Genomic DNA, 13,866 nt, shown 5'->3' with positions numbered 1-13,866 from the left:
TTTCCCATCGTCATGCATTCTTTAGAACGTGTAATAACTATAGGTTATTTGCACATCTATGAAGAAGCTCCAGTTTTTTTGGCCGTTTCACACTTGTATATTCATTCGGCAAACTCATTGTGAAGTTTCTGTGAAGTTTCAATTAACTCTCAAGTTGTATCAGAGCCGTAAAAAACAGATGTTCAGAACAAAGCAACATTGTAGCATATGAAGCATATTAGACTAAGTAAAAATAGCAATGTTTCAACGCTAAGGTTAATCAGAATCCTTATATGCCAGCTTGACAACAAGAGAGATGGGACTAACGACTAGTAGAACTAGTAATAGCAGTTTGTCCTGCAAGTTAAGAAATGAGTTGATACGTGGTGGAAAGAAGTAGTTCTACAAACAAGACAGTTTTAGCAATGAAAAAGTTCAAGCACAGCAAAGCCCAGCAAATGAACACAAGGCAGTGGTATAAGTGAGATGATGGACTCCATGGCATTCGGTTCACAGAAAGAAATGCGCTTCCGAGGTGTCGGCCCTCAGCTGGAGGGTTGGGCCATTTTACCTCCTTGGACCTGCATTCTTTCTGTGAGGCAAACGCCCGGTCATCCATTATCCCTTACATAGTACATCGTGACATTATACATATCTGTCAGTCGGCTGGGTGAACCCTGCCTGACCTCCCCGAGAATTTGGATTTTGCCAGGCAGCTCAGGCTGGAAACCTGCACATCTATCTTCTCTGTTCCCTACCAAAACCTTTGGCTCCATTAACAAATTTATCCAAAAGATGGACCAGATCGTTGGTCTTATTGGTTGAAGGATTATCCAAGTGTACAAAGTCATGATTTGAACGATACCAATAGAGCTTGACAGTCCCGCCCCTCCTCCGAGAGAGCACGCCTCTCATGCAGTAGAAATAAAGCGCAGACTCCCTATACTAATGTTCAATCTTGATCAAGATTGAGCTTAATATGGTGATAGTCAGACTAATCTGTCAGTATCCACCACCAATCGATTGCATTAATGAAAAAATTTACTGCTGAGTGAGCTCTAACTTTCATCAATACCCCTTTTGTAGCTGAAAACCTTTTTCTTCCTCCTTCATTACTTCAGTCTTGCTCTATGTCTCTGTCAGCACTTCCAGTCTGTCCTGCAGACTTTAGAGGAGCAGGTGGCTGGGGAGCGGCAGAGGCTTGTTGAGACCCATTTGGTTCGTGTTGTAGCCAGTCTCAACAACAATCGGCGGTTGGCCCTCGAGACCTACGTTGCCACAGTGCAAAGTGAAAACCCTCAGGTGAGTGTGGGACTCTGGGGAAGAAGCTTTTCCAAGACCTAAGTTAAATACAAATTCACATTTACTTATACTTTTAGCCAGAGAGCGTGCTACAAGCTCTGAAACAATACATGGCAGCAGAACAAAAAGATCGGAAACATACACTGAGGCACTACCAGCATATTGAAGTTGTTGATCCACAGAGAGCAGAACAGATGAAGTTCCAGGTGAGAATTTTTTTTTAATTGTCCCATCTATCCTTGTATGCTGAAAAAGTTTACCTATTGCTTTCTTGTAAAATCATTAAAGGGACACTTCACCGATTAGCATTAAGCTTTGTATTTTTAGAAAACCAGTCATGTTTTTGAATGGTCGTGCATCATTCCCTCAGTTTGCCTTGAGATGGGAGAAATACGGATTTCAATGTTTGACTTCCTGCTTTCAATGATGTAAAAATCATCATTTTACATAATTGAAAGCAGGAAGTCCTATTCATGGGTTTCATTGAAATCCTTATTTCTCCCATCTCAAGGCAAACTGAGGGAATGATGCACCACCATTCAAAAACATGAAAAGGTGACCTAGAATGGAAAAAAAAAATGTCTTGGTTTTGATGAATTAGGAGAGGTTGTGCATGACCAAAGAGCTGTCATGAACATGAAGCATGGTTGTGCCTTCCTTCATATGAAAATCTTGAACTGAAATATCGCAAAGCCATTGAAGGTCAATTGAGTTGCCAAAGAGGGTGCAATTTAGTCAAAAGGACCATTTCAATACCCAGCCTAAATATACGGTTTTAATTACAATTGAGTTTATTTTTTTTGTATATCAGAGTTGAATATATACTATTTTAACACCAGAGAACACAGACCAATACTCAATTCACCCATTTTATGTCCTCTTTAAGAAGAGTTTGACTTATTCTATGACGCTTCATCCTGAAAACAAGCAAATGTATCTGCCAGTGCGTTGAGCAAATTTGTATTGATATGACTACTTAAAATAGTAAAAAAGTAAAAGTCTTCGAAATTCAGAGTCTAAAGTCGGAACATTCAAACTGATACAACTTTCAGGTCCCTCCTCCAACCTCTACCAAGCTCCAAACTGCCCCCCAAACCCCTCCCCCTCTGCAGACGAGATTGTGCATGTGAGCAGCAGAGTAGCAGCGGCTGGATAGCAGCGTGTGCACAAGCTGTGACTGACAGGTAGTGATTCCTCCCCCTAACGTGATTGCATAAAAAAATAGGGAGCGCTAGATTTTTGCAAGCATGATTCCAGGCTTTAGAGGGAGCTAGAGAATTCAGGATTTTTCCTAAACAGCCTATTTAATATTCTACCCCCAGAATCCCATGACAGTTCAAGCTAATATGACTAAAAAAATGCCGCCGACGGCAGTTTTAAGTCAAAATCTTTGAGGAGCGCTAGGCAAGGTTCTTCATATTAAAGGAACACTTCACCGTTTTTTCATATTAAACTACATTATTTCCTTAACAAAGACGAGTTGATACATACCTCTCACGTTTCAATGCGTGCACTCAATGGCTCTGGCGCGCGTCACAACTTTGATAGTACTTAGCTAACCCAGTTCATTCATTAGGATCCAAACAGAGATGAAGTTAGAGGCGACCAAACGCCTCCATGTTTTCCCTATTAAAATACAGTTACACGAATAGTCACACGACCAAGTATGGTGAGACAAAATAAAACGTGGTAAGAGGTAAGAGGGATAACTATTTTGTGTGGCGGAATAACAATGGGAGCACTTAGACTCGGCGCAGTAATATCCTCACTCCAAAGTGAAACTGAAAGTGCAAGAGTGAGGATATTACTGCACCACACAATATAGTTATCCCTCTTACCTGCTTAGAAATGCACCACGTTTTATTTTGTCTCACCATACTTGGTCGTGTGACTACTCGTGTTCACTGTATTTTAATAGGGAAAACATGATGGTGTTTGGTCGCTTCATCTCTGTTTGGATCCAAATGAATGAACTGGGCTAGCTAAGTGCAAAGTTGCGCCGTGCGCCAGAGCCAGTGAGTGTATGCATTGAAACGTGAGAGGTATGTATCAACTAGTCTTAGTTAAGGGGATAACATAGTTTAATATGAAAAAACGGTGATGTGTTCCTTTAAAAGAAGATTCCTTTATATAAGATTAATAACACTTGGTTAGACTTTTGTTCATTGTATTCACAAAGGCAATTCAGATGTTACCATTAATGTTTAAACCATATCCTTGGTAGGTCTACACCCACTTGCATGTAATTGAGGAGCGAGTTAACCAAAGCTTGGCTCTCCTTCACAAAGTTCCTGCTTTGGCCGAGGAGCTTCATCAGGAAATTGGTAAGCCACTAAAAGTTATTACGAAGATACAGTTGCCTAAATAATATGGGTAACTGGAACGGTGTTCAGCCCAGAGATTGCATATCTCTGGCAAGCACCTTGGATCTTTGTCTATAGCAGAACTGTACATCTTAAATAGCAATTTAGCCGAACTGCATGTTGTAATAACCTAATTACACTGTTATTGTAATAAACAGTAAACTCAGATAGCCCAACAATTTTTTTTTTTTTCATGATGATTGTTAAGACATTAAGTAGTAGTCTTCTTTCAACCAGTGGACAGCACTTCCTGGTGCGTGAGAAATGAGTCCACTTTTTACCACTTTTATTTGTTCAGTGTGTCCAAAGTGCTTAATTAGTGGGCTTGCTGCATAGCTTGTTTACTTCCTCTTTTTTAGATTCTTCAGCCATACCGCACATTTGTAGTTTTGACATTACATCTGTGTCATTTCTCTATTTTTGTACTGTATTTTTGTTACTTTTTAATGTTTTAATGTTGGTATGCAGTTTATCAGACACAAAAATGTATAATAATTCTGAAATATTGCTGTATGCTTGTTTGTGTGTGTGTGTCCACACTCAGAAAAACTGGTAAAGAGTGAACAGGAAGACATCAGCCAGCTTCTGACTGTTTCCTTTTCTGGAACCCGTACCACAGAGGAGATGCTAACAGCTGAGACCGAAGAAGAAAATTATAAAGAGGAAGAACATGTATTTCAGAGCCGCCCATATCCCCCAAAATTTGGTATGCTTTGGTATCCATTATCATGGCTTTTAGCAAATAATTAAATTGCTGTGATTACATAAAATACCATTTAAATAGCATCTAAATCATTTGAAAAACATGAAAAACGCATGTGGATTATCATTATGACCACCACACATCGAAGCGGCATTCATTTAAGTCATTACGAGTTTTTTTACGATGTTGCATGATGACCATGTAGCCCAGTGAGTCAAATAAGTCAAGCAACAGAGTGAATGTGTGACTGCAGACATTATAGTGACTGATGACCCAAATAATATTTCCGTTGTCTTAGACTTAGATAATTAAGATGCCTTAATCTCTGTTGTTGTCAAGGTAATCATATCCCAAGATTCTGTTGACGCTAACCGCACGCACACGCCACTACTCAGCTGCAAGAAGACTTTCAAATATAATACTTAAATACTTAGAACTACTTATGTCCTGATTTGTCCCACCAAATAGTTTGTTTATTTGTCTCCCCAACTAGCGTGGAGTGCAGACACACCAGCAACACAAGGCAATTTACTCCGAGTAGGCCGAGCTTCGCTCTGCTTAGGTTAAAAGGAAGATCGGTCACAAGAGGATTTTGGGCTGCACAGATTCAACGCAGATCTTTACCTTACGTAGTTGGGAATTAGAGCTTTAAAAAATATCGGTGCAAATTATCAGCCAAAATTCTGTTATCAGAGCGATAATAATTTTTTGATCGGGAAATAATATATCGGCCGCCGATATATCATGCATCTCTAGAAATCGAAGCAGTGTGTGTGTTCACAAAGACAAGGTACTCTGCAGGGAAATACTGGGGAATATTGAGCTAACTTGTCAAAGTAGAATTGTTGCCTTTTGGAGTATTTGATTTTTTTCTTATATTGTGTATTTTCCATTGCAGTTTCTGGAACTGAAGAGTATGACTACCCTCTCTCTGAGAGGGGAGCCTCAGATGAAGATGATGAGAAGGTGAGAGGGCACTCAATTAACTCATTTTGCCCTGGTATTATTTTGCCCAAATGTTTTTTCTATGAACACATTTTACCCTGGCTATTTCTCCAACCAACTGAATTGATCCCTGAAGGAAACGTAAAGACTCCTCAACCTGGGCCCTGTGTCTATTATTTCTAGATCTGAATTTTCACCATAGTCATAAAAGAACAAAAGTGGTCAAGTATTCAGTTAAAACATGCGTAATCTCTCAGAAACTGAGCTTTTTGTGTTTCAGCTAGAATAGCAACAGATTAACATCCAACTTGACTCATCTTCACTGACCCCAACTAGATCGGCATGTAGTTTGGGCATCATAATTGATGACTATGTAGTATTGCAAAATCATGTCGGTTTATAATTTACAACATTAGGAAAATCAGACCTTAGTTGACTCAAAATTCCACACAACTTCTTGTACAGGTTATCTCCAAACTGGACTATATGTAATTCACGGTAACACTTTACATTACAGATCGGTAATAAGTGGGTAATGTTATGGTAAAATGTATGCAATTTAAAGGTAATAATATTTTTAAACCACATATTACAAATAATTAATGTGTAATTTCTAGGCAATTACTGTGCAATTACTATACAACAACACTCAGATTTTAGGTCTGCTCCACCAAAAGCAAATAACGGTCTCCATGATGCACAAATCAGACTTAAGATAATGTTAAATAGGCTGAAAAGCATGTAGGCCTAGCTGTGTACTCTTTAACTTAAGTGCATGGGAGAGTTGAGCACTAATGTGTTTAAAATGAAAGACAATCAAGCTTTGTATTGTAAAATACCACTTATGTAAACAATGTCTTGTAGATAAACACCTCTGTTGAAGTGAAGCAAGTGTTGTACAAATCTTCTGGGATCCAGAGGGATGAATTGGTAAGTTTTATCCAGTTTTATGATATATCCAGTCACTGATATAGTGTACATTGGCCTCTAAATGTTTTTAATTCTAACATATTTACAACATATGTTCTCATTTTAGCCTCCTAATTCATTAAAAATCCAAGTGGTTGCAAGAACAGGGATCGTAATGAAAAGTTAACCTTTGCAACCGTAACCTATTCCACTTCTATGCCTATAGGGAACACTTGTGCTTACCTGATACCATATAGAGTGCAAAAGTTCCAAACATTGGTGTCAGCGAGTGCAACTATATCTGTTTTAACAACTATAAGTGACTGTCAGTATTTATCATTAGGTGTAAATGAAGGTTCAGACATTACAGTGTTTTACAAAAATAATAGCTCTCCAGGCCTGGTTTTGTGATGTGTCTTGGCGATAATGGGACTGCATGTGCACTGTAGCAAGATAAAGCAAGCAGTGTATTTGTGATCAAAAGCATTACGTGGGCAGAGCCAGACTGACATGATTCAAAGGTTTAATGAGAGCTTACTAATAGGGTTCCACGTCTGTTAGGTCAGTATTAACTATCAATGACAAATAAACTGTTCTTTTGAAAACTCAGATGAGTTGCATTTTTATTTAATGTTAAGAGTATTGAATAATTGGAAATTAATTAGTTGACCAATGGCTTACTCTCTGAAATGACCATTTTCTATCCCCATTTCCACCCCAGCAACCGGATGCACTGGAGACATTTAACCGTGGAGCTATGGTGGGACTGCTGGTGATTGCTGTAGCCATCGCTATGGTCATGGTCATCAGCCTTTTGCTAGTGCGCCGAAAGCCCTATGGTACAATCAGCCATGGTATTATAGAGGTGAGAATGTCATGACTACATTAGCACAGTGTTAGTCCACAGTGTTATTCCACCCACCAAGTTTAAGTATGGTAAGGGGAAGTCCTGAATTTTTCAGCCGGGGCTCTTAATTTAGATTGTGTTTGGGTCATAAATGAATGAAATTGGTCTACTGCTGAGAAGCCAAAAACAGTCAAAAAGTAGGGCCCATCTTGAAAGATGTTGAGTGTCATGTTGAGTGGAAAGGTACATGTTGAGTCCATGCATACCGTAAATCCTCAAATTGTGGCCAGGGTCTTTTATTTACTTAGGCTGCACAAAGTACAGGCCTTTATTTGAGTCATGCTTTTATTTCTTATTCAGATTCTGTTGTGGAATTACACTCCCTTTCAACACTTCCTGTAACCTGTGAAGCACCCGATATGGTTCCCCCCGGAATATCTGTTTTCTTTGTCACTGTATTGAAGTTATTGCGTTGTTGCTTGGCTGCCATGTTAGTAGCTTCTGTGTAAAAACAAGAATTGCATGGGAAACCAAATCAGGTGCTTCAGCAGCATACGGGTAGGTGATCAAAAGCAGCAAGATTTCCGGCTCTTTAATGCGAGACATAGCAGCTGCTTTCATTCATTCATTAATTGAAGGTGAGCTTTGCTGTAATGGAATCCTTTGCGTAGCCAAGTAGCCTAAATTGAGTTAGGCTATTTTTTATCTATGCATGACTTTTTATTGAATTCGTAAGCTGGAATGTCTCGTTGCAACAATTTAAATAAGAGTAGGCCTACTGCTTCAGCCTCTACCAAGCTCAGGAGGACCTTGAGAGTGACGTGTTGGAGACCCAAGGAGCAGGACAACTACTTTTCATTGGCAACAGTACTAGCCTAAACCAACCAAAAATATAAATTAAAAGAAGAGCTCTTATTTCATTGAGTTAAATCAGAGAGGGTTAAAGCGGAGCGAGAGCCGCAAACGTTCGAAAATTTCCGCGTTCTGTTTTCGCAAAGGGGAGGGGGCAAAATCCCCCTTTAAGCAGACCTAGAAACATTCAAACTGAACTGCTTGCCAATCTGACAGAGATCGATATCCCACTATGACAACTTTGCGACACGCCTCTTCAAGCAGACAGGAACTGTTCGAATTTTGCTTCCATAGAGATGCATTATGTTGCTCTATCTTGTCAGTAATGAAGGATCTTTGGTTGAATCTAAACAAAATGTTACCGGTCTGTTTTTACATTTCTCCAGTTTTATTGTTGTGTTTTATACAACAATTGGGTTCTATGGAGCTGTTTATTTGTTTCTGATTGGCCGAGAGACATTCCATGAGTTGAAATATCCCACGATAATCATAGCTAATAATCACTCCGCGATACAATGTGAAGTTGTGAAGTGTAAAACGAACTGTCAAGTTGCATCCAAGCTAAAATACAGACGCTCAGAACATACAGTAGTATATGACGGTCTCCGGCCTCGTGGCTACGGCCGAACAACACCCATGGGAATATCCAGCAACAACCCACTCCCACTCGTGCTATATTGCTTAAGTATTCCATTCCAAAAGTCCTCGGTTATGCCCCAATTAGGCCCTGCCCTACTCCAGGGATAATCTGAAGCCATTTGGGCCACGATCAAGGTTCAGCCTCAATCATGCTAATATAAATAGTACGAGGCTTTACCCCAGACACCTCATAGCAGAACAGGGTAAATAGTTTGGCTATTTCCCTCAAGGGGCCACTTCATCCAAACTAATTGGACCCCCTTAATTGCTGCTCCTTAATTGCAACGAGCAATTGTGGTTTTAAATGAGGATTTAGGAGTTATTCACTGCTTAAAGAGACCCTATGCAACTTTTTCGTAGTCATAAAATCGCTTAGAAATCGTTGTTTTGCTTGACTGACCAGCTTTATCGAAAACAGTCACATTTGCTCGCGCCCCTGTGTCCCTATCCGATATTACAACCTTGCAACTTTCTGATAAACGATCGTCTGCTGATTACATCTGGAAGTCAGAGACGCGAAAGGAACAAGAAGAACCACGCTTGCAATTTATATATTTATATATAGCCTATATATGTATAAATATACACGCTAAAGCTGTCGGGGAAGCTCTGCAGAGAAATATGCAAGCGAAAACGAAAAACGAAACCGGAACCAGAGCTGAAATCGCCAATCCTGCATTATTCCTCTTTAATATAATTGTAATAATATTTTAGTGTTGTAGTGCACACCACTGCTCTACATATAGTTCTGCCTTGTCCTGTACAGCTTGGGCTGATAATGATTTTGTGCTGATTTTGAACAGCTGCTGTTGCCAATAAATTCTGCAGTTCTTATTGGAATTCTTCATTTTGTCTCTCCATGCAGGTTGACCCCATGCTCACCCCAGAGGAGAAGCAACTTGACAAGATGCAAAACCATGGCTACGAAAATCCCACCTACAAATTCTTTGAACAAATTAACTGATTACTACCCCCTATTGGTCAGTTCCAGCGACGATTTAGGATCAAAACAACACACAGGAAATGTTTTTTTTTAATCTTCCATTTAACTGTTTATTTACGTTGTACCAAGCTGAGGGCAAACAATATGGGCAAACAGTTGTACCACTACTGATAATAATAATAATAATGATTAGAATAATTACAATAATAATAATTAAAATAATAATAATAATAATTGTAATAACAACAACTATAAATTGCAGTTATGTAAATGAGCAAAGACTGCTCTGAACATCAACCCAGACGCAGAGTTCAATAGATGGAATTTGTACCATTTATTATTTGCAGATAAATCTGATATTGTTTGGCTTTTTATCCTTCGATTTATATATACAGTATGTATATAAGTTGGCTAGAAATACGCAAGTTGTTACTGTAACCCCAAAACGTGTCTGAAATTATCCAACTGTGAGCCAACTATCTACAAAGCAAGTTAGCAAACTGACTACCCTCCACTGCCGGCTAACAGCGGACATGTCCAACCCTCTGAACATCAGGAAAACTCACTGGCAAGAGTTAGCACATGGAAGCATGTAAACATACAGTACTGTCTACTGTCAGTCCTTTGAACTGTTAACACTCAAGGCAGGGCAAGAATTGTTGTTCAAGATGCATCAGCACATGATTTTGTGATCATAAGCGTGTCTGTAATTTTGTGTCATTCAACAAGGTCTGTAAACAACTGACAGGGTATGAATTAAACTATTTGATAAAGCAGCAAAAGGTTTTAAAAAGTTCGAAGCATTATTTGCATTGTATGTCTGCTGGGCTGAGAAGTAAAGCAAACATTTCATATGATAAGGACCTACAGGAAAGTTTAGCTGACATACAGTGCCCTCCAAAAGTATTGGAACACATGCTTAAAGTTAAATATAAGATCATCTTTTGGAAATTGATCTTAATGCCTTAAAGGAAAAAATTAGGAAATATTGAACCTTTAAGGACATAAAAATCATCTATGGGAATTTAACATGGGCGTTCCAATACTTATGACCCCTGTATTTTAAGGAAAACATTTATTTATTTACAATACATTATTCATTCACAAAGACAATTGATGTCCTTAAAGGTTGAATATTTCCTAATTTATTTAAGGCATTAAGATCTTTTTCCAAAAGATGATTTTATATTTAACTTTAAGCATGTGTTCCAATACTTTTGGAGGGCACTGTAGGTGTGGTGGTATATCATCCTAATGTGGAGTGTAGCTACCTGGGGGGATCAGAGGAATCTTTACTAGTGACTTAAACACGTAATCAAGTAAATATGCACTGAATATCAGAAGTATGTAAAGCAGCATATAGATAAGCCACTGACATTTTTTTAAAGTGCACGTATGGTTATGGTTATGGTTATGGTATTGGTATTGGGCAAACACTTTTGTCCAAAGAAACATACAAAAAACAACACCATGGGTTGGTGGAATTCTCTGTTCCATATTCTTTGGAATGCCATTTAGTTTTGTTATTTCAATACTTTTGATTGTAGCCTGTTATACTTGCATAGTAATATGTCACTCACTGGGCTTGGTTTGAAATGGACCTCAGGCCTACTCTCCTTTGACCGTCATTGGCTGCTCTTGCGTTGGGGCAATCAGTGTCAGTAATGGACAGTGCCTAGTAAGTTTAGGCTACCCTCATGTTGCTAGCAACAGATACTGTATGATCTGCCTGCTCTCTAGCCCAATTTCAGATACCATCTGCAAAACAGGACTTATCAGGCAATGATTCATGGTATCTTGTGGAAATACACATTTATATGCATTTGTGAATTGTTAAGAAAGGCTGTATTAAAATGTCTTTATAGGTCATTTCTAAAAATTGAGTCAATCATGAAATTGTCATTAAGAAATGATTAGTAAATAATTAATGATTAATAGATAAAATAATGATTTGATGTGATTTAAATGAAAAAGGATGCAAAATCTAGTACTCACCAATAATTTCTTATTGTGTCCTTCATTGAACACGAGTGTTTGAGGGTACAGCGCCTGTGACACTGATTGCTGTGTCTGTACGAAGCTAAGGGGGAATCTAGGCAATGTTGTTTTAAAATTATTTGTGAATGTATGACGAAAGGATGTACAACATAAATCCTTCTGCAGAACATAATCTAAAGTGGAAATAGTTCATACTTCTCTCATGCTATGTGTAAATCTGACCTTTTTACAATATGTAAATGTTTTGTTGATCATTAGTTTACAATGTAGTAATTTAGTTTAGGGCATCTTCAACACCACACCACTTATCAGAAAAATAACAACAATAATAACTATACATTTACATTTGCAATAAGCAAAACAAGTGTAAACCAAGTTAAATGTCTTAAAATGTCTGTTCAAAGCAGCCAACTTTCTATGATGACACACTTTTTTCATTCTCTTGATAAACTTAAGGTAGACACCTGGAATGGTTTTCCAACAGTCCTGAAGGAGTTTCCATACATGTGCGCTTGTTTCTTTCTCTCATTTTCATCAAAAAGCATTCCAGGTGACTAGCTCATGACTTTGGTTAGGATCATGCCAACAGTAAAGCTGTCATAAAAGCTTATGGAATCTAACATAAGTTTACCTTCCTGATTGATTATTCATATGCTTTATTTATTTACCACTTAAATGTTTTATTTTGTTGTTTATTTTTGTATGTACAGTGGGTATAGTAAGTTTTCACACCCATGCTAAAGTTGACCAAAAAGAGGAATATAAAATCATCTTTTGAAAATTGATTGTAATGCCTTAATTCAAAAAATGAGTAAAAATCAAACCGTTAAGGACACTAATTTTCTTTGTGATTGAAGAATGTATCGTAAATAGATAAATGTTCTTCCTTAAATGCAGGTTGCATAAGTAATTGAACCCTATGTTAAATTCCCATAGGAGCAGGAGGATTTTTTATATGTTTTTATTTTTAAAGGCCAGCTATTTCATGGATCCAGGATATTATGCATCCTGATAAAGTTCCCTTGGCCTTTGAAATTAAAATAGCCCCACATCATCACATACCCTTCACCATAGCTAGAGATTGGCATGGTGCTTTTTCCAGTTAGCCTATTAGCCTGTTTGATGCTCATTGAGCTCAATGCAAATCAAACAGGCTAATAGGCTAACTGGAAAAAGCACCATGCCAATCTCTAGCTATGGTGAAGGGTATGTGATGATGTGGGGCTATTTTAATTTCAAAGGCCAAGGGAACTTTATCAGGATGCATAATATCCTGGATCCATAAAATAGCTGGCCTTTAAAAATAAAAACATATAAAAAATCCTCCTGCTCCTATGGGAATTTAACATAGGGTGCAATTACTTATGCAACCTGTATTTAAGGAAGAACATTTATCTATTTACGATACATTCTTCAATCACAAAGAAAATTAGTGTCCTTAGCGGTTTGATTTTTACTCATTTTTTGAATTAAGACATTACAATCAATTCTCAAAAGATGATTTTATATTCCTCTTTTTAGTCAACTTTAGCATGGGTGTGAATACTTACTATACCCACTGTAACTAGGCCTATGGGTTGTTTATTTTATTCATATATCGTAGGCCTACAGTACTATTTTTAAACAATTTGTTTTAACTTGTAATTCACTTTGGGTCAACTTTGCCTGTCAAATGTGCTATATGAATAAATTTAATTGAATTGACTAATCTCTGCCTATATCTAATGTCCTTTATTAAAGGAACACACCACCGTTTTTACACATTAAACTACATTATTCCCTTAACTAAGATGAGTGGATAGGCTACATAGCCTACCTCTCGTGTTTCAATGCGTTCACTCAATGGCTCTGGCGCGTGGCTCTACTTTGATAGCACTTAGCTAGCTCAGTTCCTCGGATCCAAACAGAGATGAAGTTAGAAGCGACCAAACACCTCCATCAAAACCACAACATTTTTACAGGTCACAAAATTTGTCCAATTGACACAAAACTTCACACAGATGATCTTCAGGCCAAGTTTCACAAAGGACTTGCTTTTTGGAATGATACCTAAAACTGTTCACCCGCAACGGCCAATCGAAATTGGCGGCAAAGCTGCCAAACAGGAAGGGAGCTCATATCTCAGCCAATCTTAAGTTATTGGACATCAAAATTGTTGTGACTGCTTAATACTGTATGCCTGAGGTAACAGTCTTGAGTTACCATGGCAACTATGGCATTCTGAACTGGACCCCTCATTTTTGTTGCCTGCGCCTCCGGTCAAACAACGCCCATGGGAAAATCCATTACCAACCCCACTCTCACTCGTGCTATATTGCTTAATTATTTTTGGAGATAATTCTTCAGCTAAACAAAAAATAGTAAATGGTTGTGAATATGAATATTA

At 38.2% G+C, this 13,866-nt stretch overlaps 1 protein-coding gene across 1 annotated transcript in view; it reads left to right on the top strand.

The window, feature by feature from the left end:
- aplp1 (amyloid beta (A4) precursor-like protein 1) overlaps positions 1 to 10,389 on the top strand; it is a 42,715-nt gene extending 32,326 nt beyond the window's left edge. Inside the window, exons 9-16 of the mRNA XM_062539805.1 lie at positions 1,123 to 1,281; positions 1,359 to 1,487; positions 3,506 to 3,605; positions 4,189 to 4,350; positions 5,246 to 5,313; positions 6,157 to 6,222; positions 6,923 to 7,066; positions 9,405 to 10,389. Coding sequence (XP_062395789.1) covers positions 1,123 to 1,281; positions 1,359 to 1,487; positions 3,506 to 3,605; positions 4,189 to 4,350; positions 5,246 to 5,313; positions 6,157 to 6,222; positions 6,923 to 7,066; positions 9,405 to 9,503 — 927 coding nt within the window. The 3' untranslated portion in view covers positions 9,504 to 10,389. The remainder of the gene's footprint in view (positions 1 to 1,122; positions 1,282 to 1,358; positions 1,488 to 3,505; positions 3,606 to 4,188; positions 4,351 to 5,245; positions 5,314 to 6,156; positions 6,223 to 6,922; positions 7,067 to 9,404) is intronic.
- Positions 10,390 to 13,866: the final 3,477 nt, after the last annotated feature.

Source organism: Sardina pilchardus, chromosome 6, assembly GCF_963854185.1.
Source record: "Sardina pilchardus chromosome 6, fSarPil1.1, whole genome shotgun sequence".
Lineage (NCBI taxonomy): Eukaryota > Metazoa > Chordata > Actinopteri > Clupeiformes > Clupeidae > Sardina > Sardina pilchardus.
This window is presented reverse-complemented; position numbering and strand designations above follow the sequence as displayed.